At 40.9% G+C, this 20,378-nt stretch overlaps 1 protein-coding gene across 3 annotated transcripts in view; it reads left to right on the top strand.

Moving 5' to 3' along the window:
- Positions 1 to 318: 318 nt before the first annotated feature.
- The window catches only part of ARSB (arylsulfatase B), a 156,832-nt gene continuing 136,772 nt past the window's right edge, over positions 319 to 20,378 (top strand). For 2 of the 3 annotated variants that reach the window (XM_045566181.1, XM_045566180.1), the window contains exons 1-3: positions 676 to 1,156; positions 13,874 to 14,060; positions 18,020 to 18,210. In XM_045566181.1, coding sequence (XP_045422137.1) covers positions 836 to 1,156; positions 13,874 to 14,060; positions 18,020 to 18,210 — 699 coding nt within the window. In that variant the 5' untranslated portion in view covers positions 676 to 835. Of the gene's footprint in view, positions 1,157 to 13,873; positions 14,061 to 18,019; positions 18,211 to 20,378 lie in introns of all 3 variants that reach the window. The other variant, XM_045566179.1, reaches the window with a different exon arrangement.

Here is a 20,378-nt window from a genome sequence, read left to right as displayed (position 1 = left end):
TTTCCTTCCACCCACAGATATTTTAGGCAAATTTGCTATCGTACTTCTTTGATTCACTGCGTGGTCAGGGAACCAACTCTGGAGTGGGCTCACACCTGGATAAGTTATTGAGTTATTTAATGTCCACACACTTCAAAACAACTCCCAAGGCAACCTGGAAGTAGAACTGCACCTTCAAAAGGGCACTGGGCAGTTCCATCGTCTGTTTAGCCCCCTGTTTGCTAGTGGGAAGTGGTTTCATGGCTGTACCCTATTCATAAATTAATCTGAAACACCATCTAGACCTCTCCCTCTTCATCGTCCTCCCACCGTCTCCAAGCTGGGCTCTTGAGCTAAAAATGACTTGCTAGTTAAAACATCATGGTTCAGGATCTGGAGTCAGAGCCTCAGCCATTTACAAGCTTTTCTCTTCTGAAAAATGAGCACTAATTATAATGCCTAGCTGCCAGGGTTGTTGCAAGATTTACAGGAGAGGAGGGCTGTGAATTTGCTTTGTAAACTGTCAAGCGTTATTAAAGGGAACACATCTCCTCTTTTAAGATGCCAAGGGGCAAAGTTCATCGAGGGGCCTTGGTCCCTTTCAAGCGCCGGCCCAGCTTCCCCAGAGCTGGGCTGCGGGAGCCCGCGGGTTCGTCTCGGCTGGCTCCTCCCCCGCCGCAGCCCGGGCCCGGGTCGGAGGCGGCGGGGCACGAGCGCCCGGCCTCGCCAGCCCACGGCCCGCTGGGGGCGCAGCCCCGTGCCGGGGCGGGGCAGGCCCCGGCCGCTCAGTTCCTGCTTCTATCAGCGGTACCCCGGGCTGGTGTCGCCACAAGCACCCGGACCCGGGCGGCTGAGGATGGGCCCGCGCGGCACGGCGAGCCTGCTCTCAGGCCCCGGCCCGCGGCGGCCGCTCCTCCCCGCCGTCCTCCCTCTGCTGCTGCTGTTGCTGCTGCTGCTGCTGCCGCCGCCGGGCTCGGGCGCCGGGGCCGGCCGGCCGCCCCACCTGGTCTTTGTGCTGGCGGACGACCTGGGCTGGAACGACGTGGGCTTTCACGGCTCCCACATCCGCACGCCGCACCTGGACGCGCTGGCGGCCGGCGGGGTGCGCCTGGACAACTACTACGCGCAGCCGCTGTGCACGCCGTCGCGGAGCCAGCTGCTCACCGGCCGCTACCAGGTACGCCGCGGCCCTCTGGCTCCGGCCCGCACTGCTTCCGGCCCAGCTGCGAGACCTCGGGCGCTGGCAGACGGGCTCGGTCCCCCAAACCCGGTTCGAGCCCGGCGGCCGCGCCGCGGAGTCCTCGCTCCTCGCAGGCCGGCACCAGGCGCGGCCTCTGCGCATGCCCGGCCCCAGTGGCCCCGCCTCCCCGGGCTCCGGCGGGGTTTTCTGTGTTTCGGTTTCTGAAGCGGGTGGAGGGGTCGGCGTGGGGTCGGCGGGGCGGCGCTGAGGTGCGAGCCTGGAGAGGCCTCGGCCGGGCCCCCGGGGGTGAGAGCAGAAACAAAGGGGAGAGTTAAAATGAAAGAGCGCTCGCAGTGGGTGCGACTCCGGTGCCCCGAGAACCCAGAGGTCATAGGTTAGGACTGTCATTTTTTCCAGGTTCTCCACACTCCTGGAAGGAAACCTACTTACGTTGGTTTTTCTTGGGCTACTGACATTTAACCTTGTATTGAACTCCTCTGAGTATCCTCATTATCTCTTTAAAAACTTCTCTTTAGAGACGTCTCTGCAGTTAAAAGAGAAAATACACAACTAGGGAGTATGCAGAGGTGTTAGATGACTAAGAATAGCCAGAACATTTGCATAGTGCTTTTCTGTTTTTAAAGTTAATTATTGAAACAGCCCATGAAGTAGTTTTTATCTTTAACCCCCTTTTACAGATGAAGAAATAAGCTTGCATTGGTTCTATGACATGTTAAGAATCCCACATGTGATTAATAGAAAGTGGTAACGCTGACTGTTGTGCTTTTCCTGCATCCACTAGTCGTCCCAGGTCTGTAAAATTGGAGTAAAGGGATGTTCCAGTAAAGATAGGAAAGGGGAGAAGGCAAGATCTGCCGCAAAGGGTTCTGCATTTGCTCTGAAGTAAGAGAACTGAACTCAAATTGCAAAAGAATGGAAGGGCCATTCAGTTTTCCAACTTCCTCCCTTCCAACAGACTTGAACAGGAAAGCAAATGCCAACTTCAAAAACCTGTGCCCGTAATTGGCTGCTCTTGTTCCCTAAAACCCTCCCCCACCAATCTTGGAGAAAAAATTTGAGAATTTAGAGTACTCCCTAATAAATGAAGGAAGAGTAGAAGCTAGGTGCTCCCCAAACGGTTTAGAGACCTCTCTGTCAAAAAAGCAGGCTAGCCTCCCCAAACATTTTTTATGACTTTTTCCACCCACTTTATTGTGTTAGAGTTCAAGAGACCCAATTAGAAATTACCTTGGGTTAGCAAGCATTTCCTTTTAAAGGAGTAGATATTTCAGAGGGCTAAGGTGCTTCATTGTCTTCAGGTACTAAATGCTGGTACTGTTCTGAGCACTTTACAAGTATTAACTCATTTCCTTCTCATAATGACCCTATGAGATAGGTAGTACTATCATCACTTCATCACTCCTATTTTATAACAAGGAAGCTGAGGCTGGAAGAGGTTAAGAAACTTGCCCAAGGTCACAGGACTAGTAAATGTTGGATGAGGATTTGAACCAGGCATTGTGGCTCCAGGATTGGTGCTTACAACCACTAAAGCATATTACGAACTCAGAATTATTAAAAATATCACCACAGCTGCTTCATATATTGTAAGTTGTTCCTTATTATTTTTGGACATTTAGGTCATTCCTAAACATCTCAATTTAAAATCAACCTGTCATATTTCTAAGTTAGGAATTGCCTATATTATGTGTAAAATAAAAATAGATTTTATTTCTTAGCCATTTGTTGTGCATAATTTTAAACAATAAAATGAAGGATATTTTTGACTATTTCAAAATTAGGTACTTCAAACAACTGCCTAAGTGTCATAGCTGTAAACTTGGAAGTCATGCTTTAAGTTAATGTTTAGAGACTCCTTTCCTGTAATTATATAACTTCAGAGAAGAAAAGCACAGTGATAAGCCTACACTGACTGATTGGACTTTGTATTCTCATGAAATCCTGAGTTTTTGTTTTTTTGGTTTACAGAAGTATGTATTGAATAAAGAGGACTGGTTAGGAATTGTGGGATTAGGTGTCAGTCTTGGCTGTATCTGACTCTGACCTCACTGAATATCATCTCCACATCTGTAAAATATAGGAGTTGGGCTGAACTTTAAGCTCTTTCTGGCTCTAAATTTCTTTGACTCTAAGGCTCTTGTGTCTTAGGGCAAGTTTCTCACTTGGCAAATGTATATTACTATACCTATTAACCCTATTGGTAGAAAAAGATTAATCTTATTCAACACAATGCACCTTACAAATTGCATGAGCTACTTGTTTTGCTGCTAGAAACTTATTTAAACAGGAACATAAATTCTGCCTTTTATGAGATGTTTAATCATTCAAAATCTTCACAAATGAACCTTTTAAAACCTGTATGCTCTGGTGAAAAATGGTTAGAGCCTGGGTGGGGGTCAGGAGGTCATGGGGAGATTGATCAGCCGGTGAAGTAAGTAGTTACTCGTCAATCCAGGAACTGGAATTCAGGTCTCTATACTCAGGCTAGTCCTATTCCCGCAGCCCTGTGACTCACTCATTCATTCATTATTTTAAAAATCTTTTTAAAAATCTATATTTTATTTTCGAAATAGAAAATACATTCACACGGTTTAAAAACTCAAAAGTTACAAAAAGGCTTATATTGAAAATCTCCCCCATTATATACACTCTCTCTCTCTCTCTCTCTCTCTCATCCTCATCAGTTTTTATGTCTGCATAATATCTTGTTAAATGTATATATTGTAATTTATTTAACCAGTCACATAATGATGGACATGTAGGTGGTTTTCAGCCTTTTGATATGTCAAAGAATGATGAAGTCAGTACCTTGTATATATCCCATTTTGCATATATTTGAACATATTTGTAGGATAAATTCCTAGAAAAGAGATTATCTGGGTTTAAGGTTAGATACCTTTATAATTTTGATAAATATTACAAAATTTCACTTCAAGAGGTTATACCAATTTACATTTCCACCAGCAATATATGATACTGATCATTTCCTTATATTCTGTTTTTTAAGTTGTAGTTCATGTACTGTAAAAATTCACCATTTTAAAATGTACAATTTGGTGGGTTTTTTGGTATAATCATGAGGTTGTACAATCAATATTTTCATCACCTCAGAAAGAAACCACATAACCATTAGCAGTCACTCCCTAATCCCCCAATCAATCTACCAGCCCCTGGAAAACCACTAATCTACTTTCCATCTCTGTGGATTTGCCTATTTTTGACATTTCACATAGTCGGAATCATACAATAGATGTCCCTTCATCTATGTTGTAGCCTGTATATTTCACTTTTATGGCTCAGTAGCATTCCATTGTATGTATATATCACATTTTGTTTATTCATCTTTTTTTTTATTTGATACAGAGTTTCACTCTGTCACCCGGGTAGAGTGCCATGGTGTCATTGCAGCTCACTGCAATGTCAAACTCCTGGGCTCAAGCAATCCTCCTGCCTCAGCCTCCCATGTAGCTGGGACTACGGGCGCTCACCACGAAGCCTGGCTAATTTTTCTATTTTTATTCGAGACCACTCTTGCTCAGGCTGGTCTCGAATTCCTGAGCTCAAGTGATCCTCCCATCTCAGCCTCCCAGAGTGCTAGGATTACAGGCATGAGCCACTGTGCCTGGCTTCTATTCATCAATTGATGGATGTTAGGTTGTTTCTACCTTTTTGCTCTTATGAAAAATCCTGCTGTGAATATCCATGTACAAATTTTTGTATGAACATATTTTTTTTTTCAGTTCTCTCGGGTTAATTACCTGGGAGTGGAATATCAGATCATATGGCAACTCTACGTTTAACTTTTTGAGGAACTGCCAGACTGTTTTCCACAGCAGCTGCACCATTTTATGTTTTCATTAGAAATGTATGTGGGTATTAGTTTCTCCACATCCTTGCAAACACTTGTCATTATCTGTCTTTTTGATTATAGCCTTCTGGTCATCCTACTGAGTATGAAGTGGTGTCTCATTGTGGTTTTGATGTGCATTTTTCTAATGACTAAAGATGTTTGAACATCTCATGTATTGTTGGCCATCTCTATATCCTCTTTGGAGAAATATCCTGTGTTCATTTTTTAATTGGGTTATTTATCTTTTTATTCTTGAGTTGTAAGAGTTCTTTATGTGTTCTGGGTACTAATCCCTTATCATATATATGATTTGCAAGTATTTTCTCCTATTCTGTGGGTTGCTTTTTACTTCCTTTGGTACACAACAAAAGTTGTAAATTTTGATGTAGTACAATTTATCTGTTTTTCTTTGGTTGATTGTGCTTTTGGTGTCCTAAGAAATCATTGTCTAATCCAAGATTATAAATATTTACCTCTGTGTTTTCTTCTAAGAGTTTTATAGTTTCAGCTCTTACATTTAGGTTTTTTTACATTTTGAGTTAATTTTTATATATGACTTAAGGTATGTGAATGCATGTGAATATTCAGGTGTTATAGCACCATTTGTTCAAAAGATTATTCTTTTCTCATTGAATGTGCTTTGCACCCTTGTCAAAAATCAATTTACCATAGATGTATGAGTTTATTTCTGTACTCACAGTTCTATTCCATTGATCTACATGCTTACCCTTGTGCCAGTGCAACACTGTCTTGATTACTGTAGCTTTGTCCTAGGTTTCAGAATCAGACAGCATGAGTCCTTCAATTTTGTTATTCTTTTTCAAGATTGTTTTGGCTATTCCAGGCCTTCTGCATTTTTGTATGAATTTTAGGATCAACTTGTTCATTTCTATAAATAAGGCAAGTGGAATTTGATTAGCGATTGGATTGATCTGTAGATCCATTTGGAGAGTATTACTACCTTTATAATATAAGTCTACCAATACATGAACATGAGATATCTTCCTGTTTATTTAGGTCTTCTTTAATTTCTTTTAACAATATTTTATAGTTTTCAGCATATAAGTTTTATACTTACTTGGTTAAATTTATAAGTATTTTGTTATTTTTGATGCTATTGCAGATGGAACTTTCTTAATTTAATTTTTAATTGTTCATTGCTATTGTATTGAAATGCATCTGATACATGTATGCTGCTCATTTTGCAAACTTTCTGAACATGTTAGTTCTAATAGTTTCTATGTACATGTATGTGTGTGTAATTGTTAGGGTTTTCTATATATATATATGTATATATATATATATATATATATATATACATATATATATATATATATACACAAGATCGTGTCATCTGCCAATAGAAATAACTTTACTTCTTCCTTTCCAATCTGGATACCTTTTATTTCACTTTCTTGCCTAATTGTCCTGGCTAGAACCTCCAGTGCAATGTTGAATAGAAGTGGCACAAGTGAACATACTTCTTTTGTTCTTGATTTTAGAGGGGAAGCGTTCAGTCTATAACCGTTAAGTATGATGTAGTCATTCATTCATTCATTCATTCAACAAATGTTTATTGAGTAACTAGTTATGCCAGTGTACTCTGGGGATGTCCTGGTGCTTATAGTCTGGTGAGGGCAGGGTGAGGGGAAGGAGTGACCAAGAGGGGGAGTCACATAAATACCTATAAACAAATAAGTATGGTGAATTTAAATGGTATGACAATAAATGTGGAAGAAAATAAAGTAGGTAAAGTGATAGTGACTTAGGAAGGTGTCTCCAAGGAGATGATATGAGCAGAGGTGTGAATGAGGAGTCAGCCATACAAAGATCCTGGGAAAGAGAGTTTAGCTTGGAGGGAAGAACAAGGGAAGCAAAGGCCCCCAGGATGGAATGAGCTTGTTCTGAGCATGAGGCTGGAGCTGCGTAAGTGAGGGGGCTGAGGCAGGCCACGGGCACCAGGAGAGAGGCTGGGTCTCTGTGGGCCTAATGCTGCCCACTCATGGTGAAATGTTAAAACTTCAACTGTTTTTTTGTTTGTTTTCATAGTAATGTTACACTGAAGGCTATTATATACTAAAGAATGTTCTAATCCAACAGTGTTCTAAATGAGTATATTTTAATGAGACACAGTCAAGTGCCATGTGGCATTTTTTGTATACATGTGATTCTGGTTAGAATTAAATTTTACATTTTCCCTTTTATTAAAAAAAGTAAGCTTATTTTTTAAATTGTAGGAAATACATTCAAAAGTTTCAGGCCGGGCACGGTGACTCACACCAGTAATCCTAGCACTCTGGGAGGCCAAGGTGGGAGGATAGCTTGAGCTCAGGAGTTCAAGACCAGCCTGAGCAAGAGAGAAACCCTGTCTCTACTAAAAATAGAAAAATCTGCCAGGCGCCATGGTGAGCGCCTGTAGTCCCAGCTACTCAGGAGGCTGAGGCAGTAGGATCGCTTGAGCCCAGGAGTTTGAGGTTGCTGTGAGGTAGGCTGACTACTCAGGGCAACAGAGTGAGACTCTGTCTCAAAAAAAAAATATGTTTCAAATATAAAAGATTTAAATATATATATGTGTGTGTGGGTGTGTGTGTGTGTATGAAGATCTTTTCATTCTGTCTCCCAGACTTCCTTCTCATAGGTAGCCCCTGTTTATTAATTTTTTGGTAGCTCTTGGAGGCAAGTTATACATACAGGGAGATAGAGTTTATATTTATTTTCCTCTTGTTCAAAATCTCAAGATTAAAAATATTAATTTTTAAATCCTTCAGCTTTTCAAACAGAACTTATAGACTGCTTTTAGTTCAAATAGAAGACTTGAAAATACTAGTTTTCCATATTCTTACAAATTGCCTATTCAATACAAAATATTCATCATATTTCTGTGTTCCTGGTACACATTTTAATTGCGGTTGGTTGTTCTGAAGTCTGACTTCTTGGTTAGATTGCCCTGCTTGTCTTTGGCCTAGAGAAATGCGTGGTGTTGAACAACTAAATGAATGAATGTGGGGGCAGTTTCACAGGAGCAGTTCGTGAAAGAGCTCACTATCTGAGTTAAACTGCTCAGGACTGGCGTGTCACTTCTAGTCCTCTTGCTTCTTTGTTAAGAAATTGAAAAGATTAAAGGATAACAAAAATGATATGCCTTAGTGGAAAACACTTTTTTTCTGGGAAAAAAGGAAAGAAAAGTAACTCTGGTCCTCAACTGGAAACGTTCTTACCTTGGGACCAAGGGGGGCAGTCCACCAGAACTCTATAAACCTTGGCAAAGAATAGAAGCAATGAAAGATGACTCCAAGGTTCCATTCTTAAGGGACCCAAACCCCATCTTTCTTAATCACATTGATAAACGAACATGACACTTTCACGGCTTTTCACTCACCCCTGAAGCAGAACCTTGGACAGGAAATATAGGAAGGAGGCCGTACAGGAACATCATGGATAATTTTTGACTTCAAGAGTGTCAGCAGGCAAGAGCCACGGCTGCAGGCGGAAGAGAGCCTGGCGAGGAAGGCGCTGTGCCCGAGGATGCCCTCCCCTCCTTGCTGTGGTCCTTGTGGCTCTCACTGTCCTGTCTGCTCCCCACCTGCCTGTCCCTCGGTGGACTCCTGTCCATGGTGACCACTCCTTGGGCTCTAAGATTAGAAGTGGGGCAAAGAGGAGTGAAGAGCTAGAAGAAATGAGTGGAGGGCTTGGGGAGCCATGCGTGTCGCAAGTTGGGGCACTCCTAGGATGCCCTGGCAAAGGCATCCAAGGAGGGAGAGGTCTAGGGGCCATAGGTGCCTCTGAAGAGAAAGCACTTGTTGGCCTTCCTTCCTGTGCTCCTTTTGGGGAGAAACAAAGAATGCATTAGCCCCATAGTGACAAGCAAGAAAGCCCCACTACAGCACATCAGGGCTCCAACAGGATGACTTGCTCTGACTGATGAATCCTTCCAAAGCCTAGCCAGAGCCGAGGGGCATTTTCCCGGGAGGGAGCAGTGTGCCTGGAGGCCTTGTTCTGCAAGTATTAAAGATATTGTAATGAAACAATTCCAGGTTTAAATCTTTTACCTCCAAGAAATTGAAAATGAGGACATGCAAAACTAAGTTTGGTGCTGAGTAGAATATGACCAATGGACTTAGGGCATTTTTTTGTTGCTTGATTTATGAGGTTTGTTATTTCAAGAATCAGTTTGAGTAGAAGCTTTTCCGCTCTGGTCCTTATCTTTTTTGTTTTTGGTTCCTTAATCATATCCCCTAACTAAAAATTCTTTTTCCTCGGCTTTCTTCATATTTGCCTTCCTTTTTTGGGCTTTCTGTTGGATTTATAATGTAAACAGAGGAAGACACTGAAATCATTTCTGCCTTGTTTATTCTTTTTACAAACAGCATCCCTTTGTGGGTTTAGTTAGAGATTTGCACTCCTTACTAATCAACACCAAAATAAATAGACCCTTAAAACTGTCAGTGACATGGGCCAGTTCTGCAGCCTGAGTCCTGAAGGGCCAGGCCAGATGGCAAAGCCAGGCCCCTAACGCACATAATTTGTGTTCTGTAGCTCTTGGCTTCAGCGCATGGGCAGCTGACTGCTTTTTAGAAGACTTCAGAGGGGAGGGAGCAGATTTTCCACTATCCATTTGTTCTGTGGGGCATCTCCAGGAATAAACCCTAAGGTGGCACGAGTGGTACTCGACTGTGGTTAAAACCTGTCATGTACTGGCCAAGGCACAGGCTGGAAATTCTGAACTCCCACTTGGCCACCAGCATGTCTCGTGATTGTGTTCCGGTCCTGAAGCTTCCTGCTAGGCTCTCTGATGTGTAAGATGGAGGGGAAGAGCTGCCCATTTTTCTGAATTTTCAAGTACTGTAGCAGGAGGTGTTGTACATGTATATGAGTGCAATGATAATATGAGTTCATCTCACGTAGGTCAGACTGACCGAACAGAACCTCCCTTCTGTTCAATTAGATATTTCTCAATATTGTTGGGGTTAAATTACATTCATTGCCTCCTATGTAGCAGTTGTGCACTTAGACTCTGGGAGATTTTATTTTGAGTATAGCTGAAATATTATACTCTGAGCTCCCCAATAGATAATTAATCGATAGGCTGCCTGGACCTCTGAGTAGGGGATTATAAGAGGTTCTGATGTAGGTGCTAGCGTCTTTCTATCCCCCAACAGGAGGTTGGTTTTTCTCAGTTAGCTTGTGAGACTGTACTGCTAGTGTTTCCTGGGTCTGCAGAGGACAGAATAACTCACTGGACCAAAGAAATTGTTATCTACAACTAACATGTAAACAAAGATCTCTCACCAGTTATTTCATGGAATGAGCCTAGAAACAAGCCAGGACCTCCACTGGGTGTGCAGATCCTTGATGGCCAAGTAAAATCTTAGGAGAAGCTGGTTTTTGAGAGAGGATTTGGTTTAATGAAGAATAGATAGCCACACATGGCAGATAGGGAGGTAACTCCTTTGGACTTTCATATATTATTAATACACAGAGGGCCTTCTCCATTCACATATACTCTCTGCACATGGAAGATGGGTGTTAGAATGGAATATGTTTTAGATCCTGTTGTGTTTGCAAGGGTACCCCTATTATTTCTTTTGACTCCTATTTGTGCCCTGTCACTGTCTGGCCCCACGAAGCATGGTGTGGCCTATAGTACTGCACTAAACCAAAGGGCTGGGCTGGAACCAGCTTGACATTTGCTTGTTTACTGCTTCTCTACACATTACAGCTTCCTTACTTCAAATAGTGTTTGAACAGACCAAAAACATGTTTTTGGCTGTCATCCAGAGTTTTGCTTCCGCTTCCCAATAATGCCATAAAAATGCTCTGTCAAATAAATTCTCAGGAACTGAAAAGAACAAATGCCCTGCTCCATATGAGGGTGGATAATGGAAGCAGGCTTCAGCTGACCACCTGGCCTGGTGCCTGTGGCTTCGGAAAACCAACTCGCAGCATGTCCCTTGGCAGTGCCTCTCGGCGATCAGAGTTAATTCTCTGCATGTGATGGATGAGCTTCCCATTTAAGGAAATTTGCACATAGCATTTATCTCCCCTGGGGCTTTTGGATTCCATAAAATATTATCTTTACTTGTCTTGCTTGGTTACCAATTAGTGTACTGGACATTATAAGTTTTTGAGCTCTAGGATCAGTTTGCTATTGAGAAAACTTCTAGTGTTAACCATGGAAAGAATCTTTCTTTGATGTGGGGGTGTGTGTGTGTGTTGTGTGTTGAGAGCAATTTTTCCCTTTCCCAGCCTTATCATTGAGGGTTCCAACTGGAAAGAGATGGTATATTCAAATTAAGATAATTTGGCGGAGGTATTTACAACGGGACTATTTAAAAATGTGTGAACGTGTAGGGGAAACACAAAGGACAGTGTAGTAACTCGGTGGATCTGTTACTACCCTAGACCATAAGGGAGGAAAGGACCGGGCAGTTACCAGAAGCTAGAAGGAGAGAGGCAGGTAGAGAAGGTGCCTCCAGAATGACTTAGGAGAGACATACTTGGCCAGGCTGAAGCAGCCTGGCAGGCTGAGGCCACTCACTGTCTTCCTTCCCTCTCGTCTCCTGCCAGGGCGCCCACTGGCTGAGTCCAGAAAGAAACCAGAAGGACAAGAGTCCTTTGATTCGGTCTTCAGAGGTCAGCCTCCCTGGGTGGAGGGCAGGACAGAGGAGGCAGAGAGGAAGGGGACGGCATCCGGCACACATCCGGCGTAGGTGTCCAGTTATTTCTAGGAGAGGCGTAACAGTCTCAACAGAAAACTTAAACTCACTTTATTTTTAAACAGCTTTATTGAGGTATGACTGACATACAATAAATGGCACATATTTAAGTAAACAATTTGATGAGCTTTGATAGGTATATATGAAACCATCACCACCTCGAGACAGTGAACTTACCCATCACCCTCAAAATACACCCACTTTAACTTAACACTTAAGATACTCCATATGATTCTTTTTGGAAGGGCGTGGAAAGATATCATGAAATCAAGCAATAGTAGGTGCCGTTCTTAACTTACTACAGTTATTGAAGTTAGTGAGTTACTGAAGTTACCCGCCCAAGGTTACAAAGCTTTGAAATGACAGAGCTGGGACGGGATTTAAGTCCCTGAACTTTATGCTGTGCTGCTTTAAATTACAAGGCAAATCACTGGCAAACACATTTTTTACCATTTATTAGTAACAAATTGCTTGCTGCCCACCTTACAGCTGATGGAGGCACCAGTCACGGCCTTCGTTGAGAACTGACACTCTCATCTTCCGTGTCCCCAGAGCCCATTTATTCAGGGGAAACCAGGAGCTCCAGGGCTGGTGAAGGCTGGCCTCTGGTGCACTTCGTACAAAGAAGAGCACCTCCCGGCTAAGCCAGGACAAGGCGGGAGGTGTCAAGTTTTAGGGAAGGTTGGGGCAGGGCAGGCAAGGAGAGAAGCCCCTGGGGACACCCTGTCATGTTGCAGTAGGGGGTGGAGTGACCCCCATCAGCACTAGAGCTGTGGCAAGGGCCACACTGGCATCTGTGCTGGCCTTTTGAAGTCACCAGGCAAGTTCAGGCCTCAGGGCCTTTGTTTGTTTCATTCCTTAGGCCTGGATCACTCTTACCCCAGAGTTTTGCAAGGCTTACTCCCTTGTTTTATTCTGGTCACTGCTCAAGTATCTCCTCAGAGAAGCATTCTTTTGCCACTCTATCACAAGTGTCACTTCTGTCACTCTGTCCCTCTCCTACTTTATTTTTCCTCATAGTAGTGATCACTATTGGGACAGAGCATCCATTATCAAACTTTTTGGTCTTAGGACCTCTGCACTAGCTTAAAAATTATTGAGGAACCCAAAGAGCATACATTGATGTAGGTTATACCATTCAGAATTTTATCATGTCAGAAATTAAATCAGAAATTAAAAAATTTTTTTATTCAATGAAAAACAGCAATAATAATAAACCCATTTAATTAACATAAATAACTCATGAAAAATAGCTGCATTTTCCAAAACAAAATAGTTAAGTAAGAAGAGTGGCATTGGTTTACTTTTTTTGTGCATCTTTTCTGTTACTAGGAGATAGCTAGCTTGTTGCATCTGCTTCTGCATTCAATCTGTTAAGATACATTATTTTGATAAACGTTGATGAAGAAAATCTGGCCTCACAGATATGTAGTTGGAAAAGAGAAGGATGTTTTTATAGCCTTTTCATACAATTGTGACATTTCTATTTAATATTACACCAAAAAACAAGTGGTCGTTTCTTAAAGGTTAGCTGTTGTATGGACCTTGTACTCTGGGCATACTCATATAAGCCACTCCCAGGCAGTCAGAGGGTTGCTTTTTAAAGGAAAAGTTGATCACTGTCTTTTGAGATTATGGTTTACATACAGTGGGATCAGAAATGCAAACCATCAGTTTCATTATACTGTTAAATACCTCTTTAAAAAAATCACCAAGTGTTGGAAGATTACAGAAGCCCCTTCCAATCAAATACCACCTTCTTTGTGCACAGGAATCAGAACACTTTTTCTTTGATAGATCCACGCCTCAGATCATTGCTACTTTTTTTGAAGTTGGAAGTGAAAACTTAAGTTAATGGTTTCTAACGTAGTGCCTTAATGATTATTTGTTGAAAATATCAAATGTTTGTTGGAATGCTTTTATTCATCTTTTCAAATCCCATTTATGTCCATTACCTTATTCAATTAAGAGGATTCTGCCTCTCAGAAACATCCTTCAGCCAGTGCAAGAATAGAGTTAAAGCATCCAAGTCAACAGATGTGTCCAGTAAATTAGGTAGCCACTTTATCTGCTTGTTCACAATGTTTCAGTGTCGTTAATCTATAATTTTATATTTATCTCTTTAAGATCCGTACGGGTTTACAGCATGAAATAATCTGGCCCTGTCAGCCCAGCTGTGTTCCTCTGGATGAAAAACTCCTTCCTCAGCTGCTAAAAGAAGCAGGCTATACTACTCATATGGTTGGAAAATGGCACCTGGGAATGTACCGGAAAGAATGCCTTCCAACCCGCCGAGGATTTGATACCTACTTTGGTAATGGAAATGCACATGTTTCTTTAACAATTCAGACTAACTGTGGCCATCTCATAAAACACATCCAAGTGGAATCAAATGAAATAACTGGAAACTTGAACACAGAGTGAATCAGCCGGCACCACAGTGGGCCACTTTCTAATGTTACCTCCATAAACGTGACTCTGTGCTCAGCTCAGAGTGGGCATGGGCTCACAGCAAGGCAATTACCTTCGCCGGAGCACTAAATGCCACCTTAGGGCCTTGGAAGAGTTTACTACCTCCGCATCAGAGACCATCGTACTCTCAGAGAACCTTAGTACCAAAAGGGGATATGGTCTGATTTTTTTTTTAATTCCAGGAAAAACCTAATATTAGAATATTTCCTTCACAAAGGTTTGGCACATTTTTTTCTTCCCATGGACTGCATTCAAAGGTTCCCCCCTGCCACCCCAGGAGGGGGAGGAAGACTCTTTTTCATTGGTATCCCTCTCCCATCTGTGAGATCTGTTTTTGAAATCCCTAGGTTGAGGAAGATAGATTTAAAGAAATAAAATGGGCCAGGCTGGACAACACATTGAGACCTCATCTCTACAAAAAAAATAAAAAAAATTAGCTGGGCGTGATGGGATGCATCCTGTAGTCCCAGCTACTTGGGAGGCTGAGGCAGGAAGATTGCTTGAGCCCAGGAGTTCAGGTTTATAGTGAGCTGTGATCGTGCCACTGCACTCCAGCCTGGGCAACAGAGCAAGACTCTGTCTCAAAAACTAAAATAAAATGGGGAGGGCACATAACTAATAGTAATAGGAAGGATAATAAGGTATAATGGGAATTATTTATAAACTTGATAGCCCTCTAAAATGAATGTGAAACCTAGAGTTTGTTTTAAAATGTGCCCTCTTTAAACCTATTATAAACCATGCCTTAATTAATAACCTATTTATCTTGTCAGTAGCTATATATCTTTCTGTCAAATTCTTTTTATATTGAGCTATCTTTCTGTCTAGCTACCTACCTACCTCCCATCTGTTTCTGCATTTATTTACAACCTGCCATAGCCTGAAAGGAACACATATTGAAGATAAAAAGTTTAAATAGAATAAAAAATCAGGGTGAGTAGAAAAAGATGGAATAGTTAATGGCACCAAATTACAAAAAAGCTACATGTCTATAAGCAGCCTTCACATTTAACTCTGAGATTTGAGATTTCTTTTTAATGTCCAAAGCAAAAAAAAAAAAAAAAAGGAAAAGGCTATAAGAATTTCATTATTTACAAGATAAATGGAAACCAGCTGTTCAGGAAGAGTAAAGCATTTTTTTGGCTCTTAGGCCTGAGAAAAATTTCTCCTTTGGGAGAAGGTAAGGTGGACAACATCCTTAAAAATATCTTTTTAATAATAAAGTGATGGTTTTCTTGTAGGTGTTTCTTGAGGTATTTACTTCCATTGAAGCTAGGGCCAAAGCACCAAAGTGCAATTCAGTATAAGTAATTATGTGGGGGCCAAAAGTATGTAGTTGAAGCACATGACTCTGAAATGCCTCGTTGGACTTAGGGTTAAAGTCAAGATGCAAGGACATCAGACAGGAGAGAACGTGTGCCCCCCTCCCATCCAGGTCCTTTAGCAGACATCACTAATCAATCGTAGAGCAATTTTTTTTTTTTTCTTGATGAACCTGGATATAATCTCAGTTTCCTCAGATACTGTTAAAAACCAGACTTGGGTATAAGATCACAAAGAAATTCTAGAGGAACAAACAGCCTGTATGTCCTTTGAAACTTTCAATCAGGCCTTTGCTTAAAAGATGGGTCAATATTTACTCTGGGAAGGGGGTGGACGGTAGATATTTTGGACTTTTTATTAAAGTTACATACTTAAAAATTTAGTTGTACAGAAGGTATAAATGATATCCTTTTATGAGAATTAAGGAGCCTAACCTGGACCTAGATGAACAAACACCACAAACACCCCACATTTATATAAAGGGAGGGAGACTTGCAGCCAAGAAGGGTATGATGACCATGCAGCTATTGTTACTGCTGTGACTCGGATTTTCTGTTAAAAAGCAGTCAGATGATTATGGGATGGTTGCACAACCCTTTGAATACACTGAAACCAATGAATTGTACACTTTCAATGGATGCCTTGTATATGAATTAGATCTCAATATAGTTATTAATGAAGCTTTCAGAGATGTAGTTGTTCAAGAAATATTTTCTAATTTTTTTCTCCAAAAAGCGTAGGCTGCCATCATCTTTAGGCTTAGTATCAAAGTTCAAATTTGGGAATCACCATTATGACGAAAAGCTGTATGTGACTGTCACATGGTTGCTTGGTGTCAGTTTGGCCAAGTCTGTGAATAATAGTTTTATTTCTGGAATTCTCCTATTTGTAATATCTTTTTAATATTTATAGTTTGTAAATTTTCTAATCAAGTATATCCTATGCATATAATCTCTCAACTGACAGAAAAGAGTTTACAGATAAAGACCCTGAAGTGGTTTCCTCAAGCTCTAATACCCAGTAGTTACTAAAAATAGAACTCTAGTGTCCTGACTACTCTTAGCACCCACATAAAGGCAGAAATTATTTCTAAGGATCCATTTCTTTCTCTTTTACACACTAATTAACAAAAACTTTGGATTTCCCTTTCTGTTATAAATGCGGGAGAAAAAATTACCACAAATAAAAAAATTACCACATAAAAAGTTATCTTATGGCCAAGGTATTAATTGTATTCAGGACCTTGAATTTATTGTGTTATAGAAAAGGAGGATTTAATTAAAAATGAATTGATTTATCATATAGGCTATGTAAGCTCTTAATTGTCATTATAGGGAAAGTTCAGGATGGGGAAAGGGCTAGGCCAATTTTATCATCTTCATGTTAAGGTTAATAAGCAGTACATGTCAGGAGATAGCTGAGAGTGCAGCAAAGCTTATTTCTTTTTAATAGCTTTATCGAGGTGTCATTCACACACCATACAATTCACCCAATTAAAATATACAATTCAATGATTTTTAATAAATTATAGGGTTGTGCCACTATCATCATGATCCAATTGTAGAACATTTTCATCACCCCAAAAAAGAAACCCATCCCCATTAGTCACTCCTCATTTTCCCCAACCCCTCCAGCCCTAGGCAACCAATAATCTATTTTCTGTCTCTGTGGATTTGCCTATTCTGGACATTTCATATCAATGAAATCATATGCAGCATAGCTTATTTTAATACTTCAGGAAAACAGGGAATATTTGCAGAAAAAATCATTAGTTGAGAAAACCCATTTTCTTCCATGTTGAAGTCTAAGTTGTGGGATAGGCAGCTGATGCCATTTAAATCTGGGGCAAAACTGAGGTCATTATAGTCAGAAAAATCTTGTTTCAGTGCTGCACTTTAGTCTGATCTTTTGTCTCCGTTGTGTCTAGAGATCCTCTATTTGAAAAGGTTTGTATCTTTCACCAGTGGGTGTCAGCATCTGACTAAAGATGACTCTAAGAGCTGCTTCTATAAATAACCTTGAAGCCAGTCTCCCAAAGGTAATAACAACAAACATTATTAGAATTCTGCACTCATTGATGTGATCACCTTACACTAAAAACTTGTAACAAATCACATTAACCATATATTATTTTTACCATTATGTAGCTTTAAAAGATCAAGATGTTATCATCTTTACTGAATTTGAACTCTGATTTTTTAAAACATATTTACTTGGAATTACTCATTTTGAGAGTTACATGATAGAGCCTGTGTTCTAAAGACTTGAGTGAGGAATGGATTCAAATTTTTATACAAGAATGGTTAATACCTTCTGCTACCAAATATAGAGATGTTAAGAAATGATGCTCTGATTAGCCTTGTCATTTGATTAGCCTTGTCACGGGTAATCAATTGCATTAGGCAATTAAATACTGAAACATTAGTTTAACAAGTTTGATGTTATGCTGACTATTTTCATCTTCCATTCTTGTTGTAGGATATCTCCTAGGTAGTGAAGATTACTATTCCCATGAGCGCTGCACATTAATCAATGCTCTGAATGTCACACGATGTGCTCTTGATTTTCGAGATGGTGAAGAAGTTGCCACAGGATATAAGAATATGTATTCTACAAACATATTTACCGAAAGGGCTATAGCTCTCATAACTAACCATCCACCAGAGAAGGTAAGTCTTGCTTCTTTACTGATATCAAAATCTTATTAAGCCAACATCGCTTCAGGTGAATGTAGGAAAAGGCCACTGTTGTTTAGGAAAAAAAAAGCTAATACGTTCTAGGGAAGTCGTTTTCAAATTTTAGAGCACATCAGAATCAGCCTGGGAAGCATATTGAAAATGAAGATTCCTGGAGCCCACCTCCAAGCGTGTGATTTATTAGGTCTGGGAGAAATCCATATGTCAGCATTTTAAAGAAACTGTTAAAAGGTGATTCTGATGAGAGTGGTCCCCAGATCATACTTTGAGGAATAATGTGTCTATAGTGTTCCAGTAGAAATACAGTTTTTTAATTTTGGTGCAGTGCTATGAGTGATTAGTAAAATGGCTCTTTTTTTTTTTTGATTGACTGATGTATAAGATGAAGCTTTAGTATGGCAAACTTTCTGTTAAGGGATCCTCAAATTTTGGGTTCAGGGTAAGTCCTCTAACTTTGTATTCCACCCTCCCACCCTAAGAATATTTTACGACTCTAGATCTTTTGCATTCTCATGTTAATTTTAGAATCAGCTGGTCGATTTCTACTCCCCCACCCCTAGGCCAAAAGTGCATGCTTGGATTTGGATTTCATTGAATCTATAGACCAACTTGGGGAGAATGGATGTCTTAACAATATGAAGTTTTCCAATCTGTAAACTGGTATACTGATGAGCCTGTTTTTCACATATATGTACTGAATCCATTGTTTATGTCATGCGCTGAGATCTTTTGACTTATCTATAGGTAAAAATAGAAGAGAGTCTGAATGGTCTTTTGTCTCTATTATGTCTAGAGATCCTTTATTTGGATTTTTGTTGCTGTTGTTGTTAACCTAGAGTTAACCATATGAGCTAAAGTTTAAGCTCAATTCTCTGGATTTAGCTTATAAATGCTTTTGAAAGGGGGTCAAATATTTGTGTCGTCAGACACTGGCCTCAAAATATGGCTTCATGAAGAACTGTATTAGTACACCCACAAAATTGGTACTTCAGTGGGACCCTGACACAGCAAATTACAGCACGTGCAATGTTATCTGGTTCTTACAATTTCCTGCACTTTGCCTCTTTCACAATGCCTGAAGGTCCTCAGTGCAGGTCTTAGTCTGTTTGTGTTGCTATAAAGGAATACCCAAGGCTGGGTAATTTATAAAGAGAAGAGGCTGGTTTGGCTCATAGTTTTGTAGACTGCACAAGAAGCATGGCACTGGCATCTGCTTCTGGTTAGGGTTTTGGGGTCTGGTGAGGGTTTCCGGGAGCTTCCACTTAAGGTGAAGGGGAGCTGGAGTGCGCAGATCACTCGGTGAGAGAGAGAGAGAGAGAGAGAGAGCTGGAACTGAATAGAGCAAGAACTCACTCATTACCATGAGGACAGCACCAAGCCATTCATGAAAGATCCACCCCATGACCCAAACACCTCCCACTGGGCCTCACCTCCAATATGGGGAATCAAATTTCTACATGAGGTTTGGAGGGTCAAATATCCAAACTACAGCAAGGTCACAGCATAGACTCTGGTTGACATACCTGTTGGGACTTAGTACATGGCTGCTGACTCCTTTCTGGTTTCTTCCTGGCCCTGTTTGCCTGCTCTAACTCAGCAGTGCGGATCTTCCTTGGTGTTTGTCCTCAGCTCTGCCCCCACTTTGGGCTTTTTATCACCCTTACATGCTGATATCTTGGAGCAACCATGCTTGTTGGGGGACATGAAGAGATGGGAACGTTCTCTCAAATTCATAGAAATACACAGGTTTTAAATTTAGATCTAAACAAACAAACATACAGATAGAAAGATAGCTGCTAGGTAATGGGATTAAGTTCTCAGTTTTCTTCTATATACTTGGCATTTCATAGATGCAGCTTAACACTTGAAGAACTAGGTAAGGTCTTAAGAGAACTGCGTATTATCCTTGAAGAGAGGCATCATTTCACACATAACGCAAACTTGCTTAGAGAAGTTAAGTAACCTGTTCAAGGTCACAGATCTATTGAGAGTCAGAATCAGAATTTAAACTCATGCTGTCTGACTCTAGACCTCATGCACTTAATCAGCCTCCCTACTTCGCAGCTAATACCCTAGACCAGAGATTCTGAGTCCCAGCTCATAACTGGGCTTAGTGCTTTCAGTCCTGACCATATATTAGA

Source organism: Lemur catta, chromosome 12 (genome assembly GCF_020740605.2).
Source record: "Lemur catta isolate mLemCat1 chromosome 12, mLemCat1.pri, whole genome shotgun sequence".
NCBI classification, from domain to species: Eukaryota; Metazoa; Chordata; class Mammalia; order Primates; family Lemuridae; genus Lemur; species Lemur catta.
Note: the sequence above shows the minus strand (reverse complement) of the source record. Positions and strands in the feature narration are given on the sequence as shown.